We start from the raw sequence: 17,399 nt of genomic DNA, 5'->3' as shown, positions 1-17,399 counted from the left end.
TGTATGAATACCATATGTGAACATTTCACACAGTATTCTTGACATGGCTGTACAAATTACTTTTTCTACTGGATTAAGGTTAAAATAATTTGTTTTCTGAATACTGTTTTGTTAGACATGGTTTTGTTTTTACAGTATTCTTTTCTAAACACCTACATTTTAAAAAGTGCAAAATGTCAATATGTCAGAAATGTTAGACTGAAGTACCTGCTAAATTAGAACATTTTCCTGTAGTTCTTCAGCTACTGTGAAACACAGCTATAATATACCAAATGTAAGACAGCAATGATAATCATTTCATTGCAAATTGATGCCCATCATTTATTGAGCAATCTAGTGAAGCCTTCATCAATTCGCCACAGGTGTCGGACATAAGCCTGCTAGTCGGAGTGCTAGTGCTAGTTTGAAGGGAATTGGTTGACTTTGACTATTTTGTGGTTCCACCAATTCTTGTTTGCAAGCAAATGGTAGATCTTCAAGATATTTCAGTGTACCATTACTACTACTTTGTCATTAGTTTTGGTCAGTCTGTGCAATCTTCTTGCAGTAGCTAATTGGGTGGTCCATTGTTTCTTCAGCTTCTTTGCAGAGGCAACATTTGCTATATTTTTTTTATTTTATTTTAATCCCATTTATATCCCGCCCTTCTCCGAAGACTCAGGGTGGCTTACAATCTAAGCACAAATCAACGTGCTTAGCAATACTGCTGTCTTCTCAATTCTGCCTTGATGGTACTTCCAAATTGAGTTTGGATTTTAAGATCTTCTTCACCCTTATGATGTATTCATTTCTAACTTTCTTCTTGACTTCAGTGTGCTTGATGTTGTCAGTTTGAAGAATGCCCAGGTATTTGTAATGATCATATTCATTCAGATTATTGATGTTATTTCCATAAGGCATATTGATTCCTTCAATTTTCATTATTTTTCCTCTGTCAATGATGAAAATGGCACATTTGTTTAGTCCAAACTCCCCTGCAGTAGCTTGACTGTGTGTACAGACAGTGTTGAGTAGCAATTCTATTTCAGATTTTTCCCCCCAATCAGCTTAGATCATTCATGTAAAGGAAGTGGGATAACCTGGCAGATGTTTTTGATATTTGATACTCAATATTGCCGACAGAGGAATCAGTGCAATAACAAGTAGCAGTGATTATTATTATTTCAACATATATATGGCAGGGGTCCTCAACCTTGGCAACTCTAAGACTTGTAGACTTCAAAGCTGCCTGAGGAATTCTGGGAGTTAAAGTCCACAGTCTTAAAGTTGCCAAGGTTGAGGATCCCTGATATATGGCCACCTATCTCATTTAAACAATTTTGGATATTCACAACAGATAAAAGCAATCCCTTACTTCAGGATACAGTTGGGGCTGTTGGATGGAGCTGAGCCAGATGCCCTTCTAAATAAGTTGAGAACGCCCTTATTTTTATTCACTTTCCTACCTAAATAACATAGTAAGAATGTCATTAGCCCATCTTCCCAGCTACAGTATATGTTGGGGATAAGTTATATCACCATTATACTTCTTATTCCACACAGCTGCCATGAAACATAATGCCCAAACGTTGAAGCAAACTACACTGAGATTCCTTAATAGACAATAGCTGAATCACCAGAGGCGTTGATCATCAGCATTTGGATTTGAGGCAAGGTAGACACCTGTCACAGTCTTAACTTGGGTGAAACTTGGTTAGCAAGATTTTAAAAATAGCATATAGTTTTGCTGAAAATTAATTCACTTAATAAGAAGTAGTTACAAAAAGGAGGGAGAGAGAAATCTGGAACTTTAAGAAACAAAAAAAAATTGATAACTGCAATATGAAATTTCAGAAACACTGGTCATCTTCATGCATTTAGGTCAGGAACAATTAGGAATTTTAAGAACATCTGCTGGATGCTCTTAAAAGAAAGCTGCCAGGGGGAGAATTTACTATTAACAGAATGAATGCTCAGTGGCAAGGCCAATCGCAAACTACTCATTTAACATAAGGCACTCTAGATACTCTCACTTATATTAATGGGACCTTTAAGGGGTCCCAAGGCATTTCCGTAAATAACTATGCTAAAGCCATGTCTTGCTTGGCAGCATGCCAGCTTTCTATTTAATTCCTTTTTGTTTCAAAGTTGGCCTACCAAATCTGTGCTGTAAAAATGCACATAATCATACTGTGACAGAAAAAAAGAATGTTCTGTATTTCTTTGGTGCCATCTAATAGTGATCAAAATTTCTGCAGCACAGATTAGTAAAGAAAATGAAAATATATTTTAAAATTATTGTTTCCCCCCAAAAAAACAATCTTGAAGCTTAAACCTTTAAAGTAAAAATGCAAATGAAAGATACAAACTAAGAAGGAACTGAAATAAAACCTTATATTTTATACTTATCAACAGTCATTGGTTTACCAATTAATTCACTACTATAATATGAACAATGCATGAAATTATTATGGCATCACAGAATCTCTGCCATAATAACACATATTGCTGCATCCTTTGATAGAAAGTATTGCCTCTTCCAAGAACAGATAGACATTTCTGACAACCATTCCCTGACCTCTAGAATAATACCACTTTTCCAATTAGTATAGTATATTAATGTATATTAGCATATTTGTGGAAAAATCTTTAAATGTTAAAGATGTTACTGTAATTTTGAATTAGTATCAAATTTGGAATTTGACTATTTATCAGGAACTGGCTATGTACAGTATTGTGAAATTTTACTGCTCACCAGGTATAAAATTGTATAGGGCAGGGGTAGGCAACCTTGGCTCTTTTATGATTCGTGGACTTCAGTTCCCAGAATTCCTGAGCCAGCCATAAAAGAGCCAAGGTTGCCTACCCCTGGTATAGGGACATGCACACCCAAACACATGTAGCTTTGATGCACCATTCAGGACTATGGTACTAATAGCCTTCAGAGTTATAAAGATTATTTACTCTTGGAGTAAAGGGGAAAAAACCCACAGTAAATTAAAGTTTTAAAAGCAAAATTATCTATACTTGAAGGCAATTAACTATACTTCAGGTGTTTTCCATAATTAATTCAAGTTTAGATTCAAGAAGGCAAAAACAATCAGGAAAAAAACATTAATCTAAAGTGAGGCATAAAACATAGAAAAACCTCTAGCAATGAATTTTACAGGTCTTATTCGTCAATTCAAGAAGGTGTTTTTTAAAAAAACTGATTTTCAACATTACTTAGAAAATAACTTGGGCAGCATAAATGAAGGAATTCTCCCTCACCTCTATTTCTAGATTGTTATATTTCTCCCTTTGGGTTAGGCTCATTAAAATGCAGAACCTAGAAAAATAAAAACATTTCTACCTGCAGCAATATAACTTTCTCTTTGAAACACTTAACATTCAGATGCTAGCTGACAAAAATACTGTACAAAATAACCTATTCAGCAGAAGGCAGAGAATTAGTCACTTTAAGTAGCTCTTCTATTTCCAGTAATGATTCTGAAATTGTCATACTCACTCAGTTGCCCAACACTTGTCCATTCTAAAACCTACATCCTCTTATGAAGAGGAGCATCGCTTCTCTTTAGGCCTTGAGGAACTACCTGAAGTAGCAAAAAATGCTTCTCTTCAGCTGAAGGCTCAGTTGAGGTGCCTTTCAACTGATTGTACCTTCAGCTCAGTTGGTGTTCCAAAGGCTGGGCACCGGCAAGCTGTGCTAAAGGACTTCAGCTGAAGCAAAGCAGCCAGGAATGATGGAGCTGCATGCTTCAATGAGTTAATTATAAGCATCGAGATTGATGCCTTTTTCAAGTCAAAATGCTGCCACAAATTACATTACTCCTTCAAGAGAAGTGAAGGTAGTTCTGCTAAGCAGAGCTATCTCAGTCAGACCTCAGTTTTCTGCTTCACCCTAACCCAAAATTATTTGAAGCATGGCTTACTAAACATGCCATAATGGATTGGTTGATACATAGTTACTTCCAAAATTACTGGATATAATCACTAGAATGTATGGCACAAAATTGCAAATTAAAATGTCACAGAAAAGGGGAATCATTGAATACATAGGAAATTGTGATATTAATTGCATTGACTTAAATTCCTTTAACTTAAATATAAATCAAAACAGATTAAATTTAGCTTTCATCTTAACTTTATCTTTTTGTTTCTACACCATCATGCAATCTTAAAAATGTTCCAGTAAATTTATAAATATATTACAAGTTGTTCTCCATATAAATACTTGGCATGGTCATACAGAACCTTTTCTGCATATTTTATAGCATTTAGAAATAATTATGAATCTTTTGTTGTAATGAAAGCTGACTACTTTTTGGTTCTAATGTAATTAATTGTCACTTCTGATAAATCCTTAACAAAAATATGCCAATAAATATTTATGTTATACTTGCCATCTGCTTCCTTTGGTACCATATGTTAAGAATTAGCAGGGCACTTCTTGTTTATACCTGAAATAATTCTGGCCACACTGAGATTTTTGATCCAAGATAGCACCAAATCATAACATTACACAGGCAAAAGTGTATTAAATTCTCCCTGGCAATCCATTTCAAAAAAATCACAGACATATCATGTTTGTAAAATGATGATCCCCACCGAAGCACCCAGCAACCAAATGGCCTGCTGGATACCATTACTTATAGCTTTTCTAAATACCCAGTTATTATAGTATCACTCAAAGGTGGACAATCACTAAAATTATTTTCATTTTTAATGATACTTAGAGAGGTTTGAGATTTTTATTTATATGGATATTTCTTTAAAGTGTCAAAATATTTTCTGAGGATAAATTTATATATCAGTTGGAATTTTTACAGAGTTTCCAGAAACAATTCCATTATATAGATTAAATGAAATTATTCAGAATGCTCTGTGTAACTGTATCTGACTACCTCTTTCTAAAGATGCTATTTTAGCTGCTGCAGTTGCATGTCTTTTTACATGCAAAATGACGCTGTGCATATGGGTAACAGAGGTCAACTGTTTGTCTTCATAATTTTATTAAAACTGAGTAATGATCAAGTAGGAGCCATACTCAAAAGAGAGTAAGAATAGGGATCCACCTACATTGGTTCCATCCATTCTACAATGTCTAAAATAGAGAGAACAAATAGACTTTCAGCTGCAAAATGATTGGGATAAAAACATGATGTGAAAGAACAATGTATTTATATTTCTTGTATAAGTAAACTTGGGATTTATTTTTAATGCCATAGAATGCTCAACTGACTTATTTTATGCGCAGTTTCAGCATGACACATCCGGCCCGCAGGCCAGCAGTTTGACATGACTGGTTAAGACCAATCATCATCTTTCATGCCAACTTAGCTCACAGGGTTATTGCAATAACAAAATAAGGAAGGAAACCCTAGTGTGTTATTTTGAGCTCCCAGAAGAAAAATGTAATGAATATATAAAATAAGGAAATTATATACTAATTCCATAATTTATGCTATGTACTATAGCATCAGGTTGGGAAAATCAGATAGGGAGGTTTTACATAAGTTAATTATCCTGACTCCCCCTTTTAGGCAGCAAATAATTAACAGACAGGCATAAAGCAGATGGACCAGTACTGTGATCAAATCGCAGCAATGGACATGTGCAAAGCTGAAGCAGAGAACATTTATCTTGGAAGTAATCCGTATTATTAACTATCATTAGGACCCTATGAATCTAATCATTTAAAGCAAAGCATTAGCTTTCTATTTGCAAAACTGTGAAGTTCTGAGAAACTATCCTCAGGAAATAGCCATGGCTATTTTATTGCTATAGCACTAACCTCCTGAAACTATTTTTTTCTTTTTCCTTGGTGATATGTAATTAAGGTGTTTTAAAATTAAGCACTAAGCAACAGATGAGCACTAAAAATATATATAATTACTAATAATAACTTAGGTTTCAAACGGAGGGAGAGGACACAGCCAAAAGATGCAAAGCTAATTTTAAAAAGTATAAATCTTGACCAATACAGCTTGAAATTACGGGTACTGTGATCCCATGCATGTGAAAGAGTTCAGATTGGAGATGACTGTTCTAAAATATTTAAAACTGATACTGATGGCAATTCAGAGTTATTTTAAGAACAGAATTAATAAATGTAATATTTCAGTTTAGATGCATACTCTGTTCCTTAATTAGAAAAGACTTCAAAATGCATTTATAAATTTGCTTAGCAATCTCCTAAACCAATGATCTTTTTTTGTTTCTATACTTTGTATTTTAAGGGCTCTCTTTGTTTATCTTAGCAAGCAAGTCCATCTATCCTGTAGATTCTACGGTATCATTAAATATCCCTCTCAGTCACACCATACTTATCTACATTGTGTCAAGTAAGACCTTTTCTTGGTTGCTTTGGTTAAGTCTATACCTTTCTGTTTCTTTATTCTCCTGTCCCCACCCCAATAAAATCCATGCCTCATTTCTAAGAACATAAATTAAAATATTAAATGAAATGACAGTAATTGTTTGTCCTATCTTCTTTGGCATGCATAGTTCTTTCATCCTGAATCCTATGTTCTCGCTCTCCCTACAGGGAAAAACAACTGCCAGATCATAGGCGCCACTTCCAACAAAAAAACCCCACTCATAATTATATCATTGAATAACTTTCATTTCAGTTCAGTTCAGTTCAGTTATAATCAGTAATTCCATTAGGCATTACTTTCCTTTAATTTATATGCAATTTTATTGTGACAAATGCTCTTTCACAGCTATGACTCTACATATCCTCCTCTACAAAGGACTTACAGAAGTGCAATTCTTATCCATCTTATCCTCCATGATGCCAATTTGACATGGTGTCTTCTGATTTTGGAGCCAATAGTCTGTTGATTCTAGCAGGCTGTTACTGCAAAGAACCTGTTGGGGAAAAAAATCATAGTCCTTCTCAAAATGAAATCATGAGCCTGAATACAGCATTATATACAATGCAGAATAAGAGCGTTGCAAGGGACCTTGGAGGTCTTCTAGTTCAACCCTTTGCTCAAACAGGAGACCCTATGTCATTCTGGACAAATAGCTATTCCATTTTTTCTTTAAAACCTCCAGTAATGGAGACCCACAACTTCTAGAGGCAAGCCGTTCCACTGATAAATTGTTTTCAGTGTCAGGAAATTTCTCCTTAGTTCTAGGTTGCACTGGTTAAAGAAGGTTTTCAAAATAATTTTATTTTCACCCATGCCATTTAAAGGTGCTACAACAAATCAACTGCAGTAAATTTTAAAAAATCAATTAAACAAATTATGATTTTGTACAGGAGAGATCAATAGATAGTATGTGCATGTGTTGTGGTTACTTTATCCACAATTTACATCTATTCAAGAAAAACTAGTTAAGGTTTATTCTAGTATGCTAGAATGGAGAATATCACAATCATTCTAATTTCATACTGTAATCTGGAGTTAAAATTTACTTACTCATTTCAATGTAAATGCAATGGAAAGCTCTAGATTAAAGTAATCCAAGTATATGAACTACAAAACTAATAATTAATTTATGGCTTAATTAAATCATTGTCAATTATCTGGATTGGACTAGAAATAAAATCTTTTTTCCAACTTCTTTATCCCAATCTTGGAGGATGCTCCAACTCATCTTTAATCATAGCCAATGAAGAAATTTTTGTATTCTTAAACTCCAAACTCTTTTCCTGCCTTGACATTCTTAGTATTGTAGTCTCTGAAGGGGCTAGTGGTTGATGAACAATGCCTTAAAGCAAAACCTTTTCCAATTATTGGAATGCCACTAAATAATCTTTTAAAAATGCAGCCTGGTATATTACTTACTTTCTTACGAAAGAGACATTATCGTTTTACATAAAAATGATTTTGCCTCCTTTCATTGAGAGGCCTTATTTTTCAAATGCTAATGCTAGTTTGAAATTATAAGTAGTCACATTACATTTGTTTGCAAATAAAATCTTGTAGGAAAATGTGTTTATGATTCCAAATGATGAGAAGGGAAGTGCCCAGCATCCCCCCATTTCAACAGGATGCAAATTGTCGTGATCAAAACTATGCATCATAGTAGTACATTAAAGATACTAGAAAGAAAGAGAAAAATTATGATGAAAAATAAACTACAACTGTTTTATAATAATAACTATAAACTGATGAAAAATGAATATTGTGTAAGGCATGCAGACTAAACCACATTATGATACTTTTTTTTCTCCCTTTAGGGGCCATGCTAGTTAATGGGCCAGAACTTTTAAAATCACATTTACAGCCCTTGCATAAATCCCAAGTAATATGTGAAATATAGCAGCCTCATAATACAGTACTATTATTGTTTTACTATTATCATGATTAAGCTTATATATAACTGGGTTGCAAAACTTCAGATTATTACTAGATAGCAATAAAAAGACCTGAAATACTAATTCTTTTGCAGAAAAGACAGTGATTACTGTTTCAGATTTCCTTCGACTATTATGGCTACTGGGTTTGCAGGAATAGGACCTTTTGGGGGGGGAAAAACAACAACGATAAGGCATGAGGCAGAAGTGCCAGGTCTGACATGCAGAAATCTGGATGAGCACTAGATGGCAGGAAAGAGATATTAAAAGTTCCATTCTATGGTAGGTCTAGTTTATTGAGAAACTGAATTAGTAAATGTGCCATTATACTGTCTGCCAAAAAGATGTAGGATAATTGGACATAAATAAAAAATTGGATCAATAACAAAAAGTTATTGATCTCACAAAAAGTTAGTGGATCTCCTCATTGGATTCCAGAGAGCTGTGTTACTTCCACTGCATTCCATTCCTCATTTTATTTGGGTTTTTTTCTTCCCAAATATCAATCTGAGGCCTACGCCAAATACGTAAGCAAAATCTATCGGATGCTTTTGGGGGTACTCCAAGAATAAAACTCTGTAAAATTCTTGATGACACTAGAATATTTCTAATATTTCTACTGCTGGGGCATAAATAGTATCATCTTTGAGACAAGGTATCTATAATATAGAAGAGCGACTCATATTTTTAATCAGAAATTGAATAGCATGAGATAAATTGACTAGAAAGGCCTTCTGAAAATACCAAGTTTATTAACTAATGAAATCAAGTAATCAGTGCCAATGCAAAATCTAAAATTGATTTAGAACAGTTGTTCAAAAAGAAATTAAATGTAAATCTATATTTAGAGACACATGTATACGGTGAAAAGCAAAGTATTTTCTGAAATATATTTTCTAATTTTATCTATTGTAGAACTTTACCTAAGAGCCTACCTTTTTTTTAACCTGAAAACAATTTCTCCTTCTTAAATAACGTGAGAATTCAGATAATTATATCTGTTTCAGTAACGAGATATAATCAAGCCTTTTGGCTGTACAAGTAGTACTTTCATTGCCCCGTGTTCCAGTGGAAACATATACAGTACATCAGGAAATTGTAAAATAAATGTTAGATTCCTGTTTTATTCAAACTAATAATTTAACTGCTTCAGAATTAACTATTACATTTAACTGTGTTTTAAAAACCTAGCTTGTTGCAGCACTGTAAGCATGGTTTCTTGGTTTGTAAAGAGCAGGAATTGCTGCTAATAGAATGCTTCTGAAGATGCTTGTTCAATCTGGTAACTTAAATAGGATCATAACTTGTCAGCATTTATTTTTATGGTGTAAAACACTATTTCCATGTCGATGACCTATTGGCAGTTTCTTTTCCAGTGTTGGCTGGAAACTTTGAGAATTGAATATAAATATCAGAGGGAAAAAGCCTCCAATATTTAGAAACAGCCTATGGAAATGGTTATCAGTTAAGGAATAGCAGATAATGTTATGCATGACCACTCTGTATGGTAAGGTACTAAAAGGACTATCAGTTGAATTTTAGGGAAGTTGGACTCTCCATAAGTCTATTTGTCTTAATTCAGGTAAATGAAATTTCTGTAAAACAAGCACTCACATAGAAGAAATGAGGAAAATAAAAGTAGTTAGTTATTCATACGTGGAAATGAAATTTTGCTATTAGCTATCTGAGGCTATAGTAGGAGAGAAAAAAAAATTAAGCTTCATTGTAATGTAATAGTTTCTGGTGAGAATAAAAGGATTTATTTCCAAAGATCCTAAGGTAACATTTCATGCTATTAAAATATGCTAATTTTTATCATACAAATTATCATACAGAATTAAAAAAGAAAAAGAAAATAGCACACAGATGAATAGAAAAATGGAAGTAAGTTCTTATGGATTTATTTTAAATCTGCAGGTACAAAACTGAAGGCTAGGTAGATTTTCCTTCCCTTTGTATGAAATTTTCAGTGATACATATCTTCATAATACATCTGTAATGGTAAAAGCATGGTTGATCATAATATACTAATAATTTGGACCACATATCTCACATGGTCAATGTTATGCTGTAAAAATGAAAGCAGTTCACTGATGTGGCCTAAAGTTATAAGCTTTAAAATATGTATTAAGAAAAAAAATCAAAAGTGGGTCAATCCCTTTTTTTCTTAACTTTTTAAAAACTTCTATAATATTGAATAGAATAGAATAGAATAGAATAGAATAGAATAGAATAGAATAGAATAGAATAGAATAGAATAGAATAGAATAGAATAGAATAAAGGTCTTCTAGTCCAACCCCCTGCTGTATGAATAAATTAAATCCCATGTCTTGAACTTTTGAGGAAAAGTAGAGTATAAATCTAAGAAAGAACAGAATAGGACATAACAGCAGGAAACATTGTTCTTCTTGCGGGGTGCTATGTACGTTATAATCTCTGTGCAAATTATTAATGAATTAATTGTTTAGATTTTATACAGAAGGACTATATCTTGAATATGTACCGTAGATTTGTTCTTGATAACATGACTACACAGTTACATCCTGTTCTGAAAGGTCTCAGATAATGAAGTATTTTTCAAAAGAACCCATTGTGGTAGACCAATTATTTTGGAATACAAAAATCCAGATGAAGTATTTTTTTCAGACCAAACAATTTAATTCTTCCCTATTCTAACTTCAATCTTTGCAACATTTGAATTAAATTATCAAAACCTGAGCTGTTTTGACTCAAACTAGCTTATCATTTAAGAAGCATTGGCTTTCAGTTTTCTTGCTCTCACAATGTGATTTTTAAAACTCCTCTGGTTGATTGTATTTTAATTTATTTTACATGTCAAATAAAGTTATATCATGTTTATTATTTTACTGGCTCCATCTTCTTCACTGTTTTAGCCCTGGCTATTCTACGATGTAACTCATGATCCCCAATCTAATATATGATATATTATATTTGGTGACTAATATATGATCCCCACAACACCCAAGGACATCTTGAACTAAAAAAATTCTGTGATTAAAATACCATTTTCTTCATCTTCTCAGCAAACCTACAAACCTATAAGTCATATTCCACATATACAAAGCTGAAACTTCATGATTGTTCAGCGACAATAAAATAAAAAAATGTCTTAATTCTAATTGACATACTTTGAACAGAAATTTCTAAATAGTCTAATCTAACCCTATTATGGCCTGTATTTCCAATTGTAAATCAGAGAATTGAAACAGTGCACAGACTACAAATTCAGATCAACCACTTCATACATTAAGATACTTAAATGACTAATGTATAATTGGATACATCCCTACAGAGGTTCTCTTTACACATGAGATAACAGCTTATTCTTGCCTTATCATCTTAATTGCAGTGCTTAATTACAGCTCATCAAAAAGAGATGGCAAAGAACATGCAAAACAAGATGAGACTTTGGGGGCTCATGCATTTTCTAAAATGGAGTCAGTGAAATAATATTTAGCATCTCATATGCTATGAGTTTTTGTTCATCTTAGGAATAACTGAACAAACATAAAACAAATTGAAGGGAATGCTTACGTTATTTTTTTCTTATGCCAGCCACCGGAAACAATAAAGTTTCATTTTAAAAAAATCAATTAAGTTAGCATAATATGTCTCTGATGGCTTATGAACAGAGTTCAGTGATGTTTTCCATATTAACTCATCTTATAATAAGTGTCTTGAATTATTTGAGATTATTGTCAATATGGAAGTGAATCATAGTTTGGTGGAGTAAAATATGCCTTACAGATTGCACAGTCAGTAAAAAAAAAATCTGCAGTAAAAACCTAGGCCAGGAGTTGGAAATCTTTTGCCCTGACAGCCAAATATGATGGCAGATCGGGCCAGGTTTACATAACTATGACAGTGTGGTATAGACAACCTCCCTCTTTATAAGTATACATACACAATCTTCTTTCTGTCTCTCCCACCCTTCTCTCTCATTTATTATCCTCTTTATACTCCCCATGCACTCAAATCATGTGCCATGCACTCAACTACCAGTCAATGGGAGAAATTCAGATAAAAAAAGATGTGCAGAAATGCTTCTCCCTATGAGTCTTCATTTTCAGCAGTACTGCATTCTGATGAATCTACAAAACTGGGAATCAGTTTTGTAATTCTGTTGACCACAAATCTAGGTATCAATATATTTGATAGGAATTTGGAAGCATTTGCAATGTTCTAAAACCAAGGATCTTCATCGGGCAAAATTTTGCTTACTTATAAGGTTTCCATAGTGAAACAAGAGTTATATGTAACATACTGCATAAACAAGAATCTTAGCTATTTTTCTCTTTGCAAGATATCTATGGATCCTTAAAAAATAATACAACCATTTTTCAGGGATAGTCAAAGGTCTATTTTGGAAAGCTTAAAAATTTCGTCAGAATCCTGGTATAATCATTAACAAGCAAATGTACTAGTGTTCACCTTTAAATTGTTTTTAATTGGTTTCTCCTATCAGCATAAGCAACAGAAGAAACTAAGCTTTCTTTATTTATGATTTTCTTATTATTTTATTCAAATTAGGATCCCCTCAATACACAAGCAAGCCAGGGATCTTGCTTTGATAAAATAGTTAACCATTATGGTCAAAGGTGCATGTCAAGTTGATTAGCTTTTCTTGTTAGCATAAGAAGATATATGAGATATTGTGGGCAAAATACACCCAAACATGATCCTTGATAAATCAAAGTGATAAGAAAATCTGAACTTGGGTATTCAGTATTTATTACTCCTCAGATTAATATTAATATTAATATTAATATTAATCTCTCTTCCTGAGAGATTTTGCAGACACTTTTAAAACTAATTGCCATATCAGCCATTGTGTAAAAGGAACCCATTATCACATAATCTTTGCAGGTAATTTCAGTACTTGATATATTTAGGTCTGGACTGGAATATTCCATCCTATCATTTTAAAATTTTAAAATAATAATACATTTTTCTTCTTTTAATGTTTGGCAGTGATTCCTGGATGGATGAACCCTGTGCTCACACCTAAGTCTTTCTGGGATAAATTAGGGTCCTGATTTCATTTTGGAGAGTTTTAGTTTAATAGTTCCTGAATCAGATAACATTCAAAATTCATTTCTTAATACTATATTTAGATCCAACTCTTTCTGTCCTTCCTTATTTTCAGTCCATAATTCTGGTTGTGTGAGATTTTTACCCACTGTACCCATTTGTACCCATCTGAGTCAGTGGTGGGATTCAAATATGTGAACAACTGGTTCTCTGTGTGGATGCCGCTTCTGGAAGTCCATTCTGGGCCTGGGCAACAAAAAATTAACTACTGGTTCTGCTGAACTGTTGCGAACCGTCTGAATCCCATCACTGGTCTGAGTCAATCATTGTTATAAGCCACTGTTTTTATAGGCTAAGAAGCATCATACTATATAATCAGGTTTGTCCATAAAAACTGAACAAATACATTTTTAGAATATGTAACCATTTTCAGCAAATAGTCAGTTGATTGCATCCAGATATTAATATTTTCCTCATTTAGTTGTTTAGCTTATGTGCATTTCAAATACTATTGAAATAATAGGTAAACAGCACAGCTAAATTGCTGACTAAAACAACTTCAAAAAGGAATTACCTTCTTACATGCTGTGACCGGACTTCTGACACTATTATCTGTGTCACCATGGTGCAAAATTTCATACATCAAGGGACATTCAAAGTTGCTGAAGAGAGAAGAAGGGGAAAAAATTCAGTGACTTTGGCACAAATGAATCAAACATGATCTCATAATCCTTCATACCTCTTCCCCCTCTAGTTCCTGCAATTTTTCCTTGCTCAAAACATCATACTGTTAGTTATGGGATTAGTTACGTATATATTGTCAATGCTACAAACATTGACATGTTTTTGCACTGACAATATATGAGACAGCCTTTTGTTTAAACTGCTTCCTTTGAATCTTGAAGAGAGGGAAATTTTCAAAGCGACTATCTTGAGAAGATAAGATTAGCCACACAGATGGGGAAGTGTAATTGCATATATAAACCTAGTTGGTGAACATGATTTGTGACGTGTAGTTGGGGGAGGGAGATTGTGCAGGGTGTGATGTATCAAGGGGAGGAGAGGTCAGATTCTGGCATCCCTCCATGAGTGCCCATGTTTCATTTCATTACTAAGACTTTTTAGATAAATAATATGCCTGCAATTTGTTTGAATTGTCTCATTTATCAGAACCATGACATATATTTTTTTCAGTATTGGAGCCCTGTTCTGAAATAATGGCCTGACTGCCTTTTATAAAAATCAGAATACAGAACTACATTGGATATAGCATCTGTCCACCTTCAACAATACAATAAAATATTCTCTTCTCTATCAAGGAAGCAATTTGAGGCTTCCAAATTATATAGCAGTTACATCCATTCATTATGCCAGCAGGCAAGAAATTGCACACTAAATCTTATACTAAGTAATCTGCTTCATATCCAAGGAAAGAGGTGAATTATAGCTATTCAAAGCAAAGGATACAATGGGGTTGATTAAATTTAGGAAGCAAAGCAGGCTGCCATATCTATAAGCACAGACATGGAACAGTTAATCGGTTTGAAGAATGAGACTCATAGAAATTATCTGAGAATTTTATCAGTCAATCCATCATCAGACAAAACTCATACCAGTCTTAAATACTACTGTTACTCAATTAATGTAATGGGAAGTCATGAGGCAAAGACCTTTACATAAATTCAGCTTTGACACAAGGACTGACTCTTAAGGCTGTATAAATGTATGTACCAAAAATTGCCATCCTGATTCCCAAAAGAGAAAGAATTTAATGTTTTCTTCTAGTCAGTAGGCAGGACTTTAGCCTTCCTACTCTTTTGTGAAGGAAATATCTTCCATTGGGTCATATGACTATGTGCATATAAAATAACTTTCCTCCATATTTTGTTGTAATAACACTTGTAACAGACCAAATTCTCAAACAAAACATGGAACCAGAACAGAATATGATAGCATAACACAGTGAAGTAATTCATATCTTAAACCCTGGGTTGGCTGCTTAAACTCTTTCTTAAGGAACTCCCACACTTAGATGGTGGTAACTGTCAAGGCCATTTTCTAATTATCACAGTGGTAAGGCTAACTCATTCTCCATCATCAGAGAAAGAGTTAACAGAAGCTAAAAAAGTTCACTAGTGTCTCATTTTTTTTTAATTGCTCCTGTCCAGTCTCCAGGCAGTGATCTCCCTCTGATGGCTATTTGATCTCAATCTGGATATGTCCTGATGATTTATGTGGACTTTGTCGTAGCACTGTTAGTTCACATCAGTTGATTAGACCCGATCTGACAGTTCTTTCAAGGCCAGTAATGTGTGTATTAAATCCAGATGATTGAACAGCAGTGCTGCCTCACAACAAAACCCTGTGCTATTGTGTTTTGAAAATATTCTCATCAATTTGGCTAGTTGGCCTTTATGGTAGTCAGATCCTTGACTGATTTTTTTTAACTGACATTTCTCATGCCAAGTTAGTTGGGATCATGCAAAGACTGGATTTCCTTTCTTGGCATTATTACAAATAAGATAATTCTGCTGGTAATCTGATACTGATGCTGGCAATCTGATACTGAAGCAGAAAAGCAATCAGCATAGCAATCTGGAGTGGAAATGGACCCACTGGACAGAGTCCAATGCTGTAACCCTTTAATGTATAAAGCCAGCTTCATAAAGACTGACCTTTTTGAAGCTAGTAATGCTTCCACACTTTTTTTGAAGCTGGAAGTACATTTCTGGGATAAGAACATCTGTCACAGTCAATGCTTATATACGAAATATGGAGTTAGCATGCTGTTTGATACAATCATTACAAACTCATGATAGTAAAATATTAGGTTAAAGCTATTTTCCAGAAATAGGGCATTCTGATAAGAAATTTGTCAAATAGCCTTAAATATGGAAACTCTGTGTTATCACATGGCTCACAAGAGCCATCACCACTTTAGTAATATTCTGGATGCTATTTATAACTATATATACTATGACATAAATCTAGACTACTGCAGCACACTTTATATGGGGCTCTTTTTAAGGACCATTTGAAAGTTGCAATTGGTTCAAAACCAGTGGCCCAGGTCCTCATGGATATTTGCCAGTGGACACACATTATATCTGTTTCACAGGCTGTACACAGGTTGTCAATTGGATTCTGGCACAGTTTAAAGTACCGTATATACTTGAGTATAAGCCGACTCGAGTATAAGCCGAGACCCCCAATTTCACCCCCAAAAACTGGAAAAAGTTGTTGATTCGAGTATAAGCCGATCCGCCGTTCTGCAAGCCTCTGCCGCCAGCAGAGGCTCGATCTGCCATTTTGCAAGCCTGAATACACAGGAATACCCTGTGTGGCCGCGGCTCTCGGGGAAGCCCTGGCTGTCAGCTTCCTCGCTCCACGCTGCCATTCGGGGCCCGCGCGTTCCCCGGGCAAATCGCGGCGCCCAGCAGGCGAGGAAACACGCCCGCTCCAGTCGCCCCCCCTTCCCTCAGGAGACGCGAAGCAAGTGACCGCCCGGAGCTTACCGAGGACTTGCTTCGGTGCTTCCAGGATCGCGCGCACCTCTCCCAAGCCGCCGCCGTCCGGAGACCTGCCGAAGTTTGGGGAGGTTTGGGGAGGTGCGCGCGGAACGGAGACCCGGCGACGTTTGGGGAGGTTTGGGGAGGCGCCCAAACCTCCCCAAACGTCGTCAGGTGTCCGTTCCTCCGCGCCCTGCCTGCCTGCTTCTTTCCGCTGTGGAAAGAAGCAGGCAGGCAGGGCGCGGAGGAACGGAGACCCGGCGACGTTTGGGGAGGTTTGGGGAGGCGCCCAAACCTCCCCAAACGTCGTCAGGTGTCCGTTCCTCTGCGCCCTGCCTGCCTGCTTCTTTCCGCTGTGGAAAGAAGCAGGCAGGCAGGGCGCAGAGGAACGGAGACCCGGCGACGTTTGGGGAGGTTTGGGGAGGCGCCCAAACCTCCCCAAACGTCGGCAGGTGTCCGTTCCTCCGCGCCCTGCCTGCCTGCTTCTTTCCGCTGTGGAAAGAAGCAGGCAGGCAGGGCGCGGAGGAACGGAGACCCGGCGACGTTT

The 17,399-nt window shown here is 35.4% G+C and overlaps 1 protein-coding gene across 1 annotated transcript in view; it reads right to left on the bottom strand.

Annotated features, from left to right (window-relative positions):
• The window catches only part of SPHKAP (SPHK1 interactor, AKAP domain containing), a gene marked incomplete at both ends in the record, with an annotated part of 244,645 nt that overhangs the window by 46,093 nt on the left and 181,153 nt on the right, over positions 1 to 17,399 (bottom strand). The window contains 2 exons of the mRNA XM_081328536.1: positions 6,742 to 6,852; positions 13,918 to 14,005. Coding sequence (XP_081184662.1) covers positions 6,742 to 6,852; positions 13,918 to 14,005 — 199 coding nt within the window. The remainder of the gene's footprint in view (positions 1 to 6,741; positions 6,853 to 13,917; positions 14,006 to 17,399) is intronic.

The sequence above is a fragment of the Vipera berus genome (genome assembly GCF_964194415.1).
Source record: "Vipera berus genome assembly, chromosome: 5".
Taxonomy (NCBI): domain Eukaryota; kingdom Metazoa; phylum Chordata; class Lepidosauria; order Squamata; family Viperidae; genus Vipera; species Vipera berus.
The sequence above is the reverse complement of the archived record's forward strand: the minus strand, read 5'-3'. Positions and strand labels throughout refer to the sequence as shown.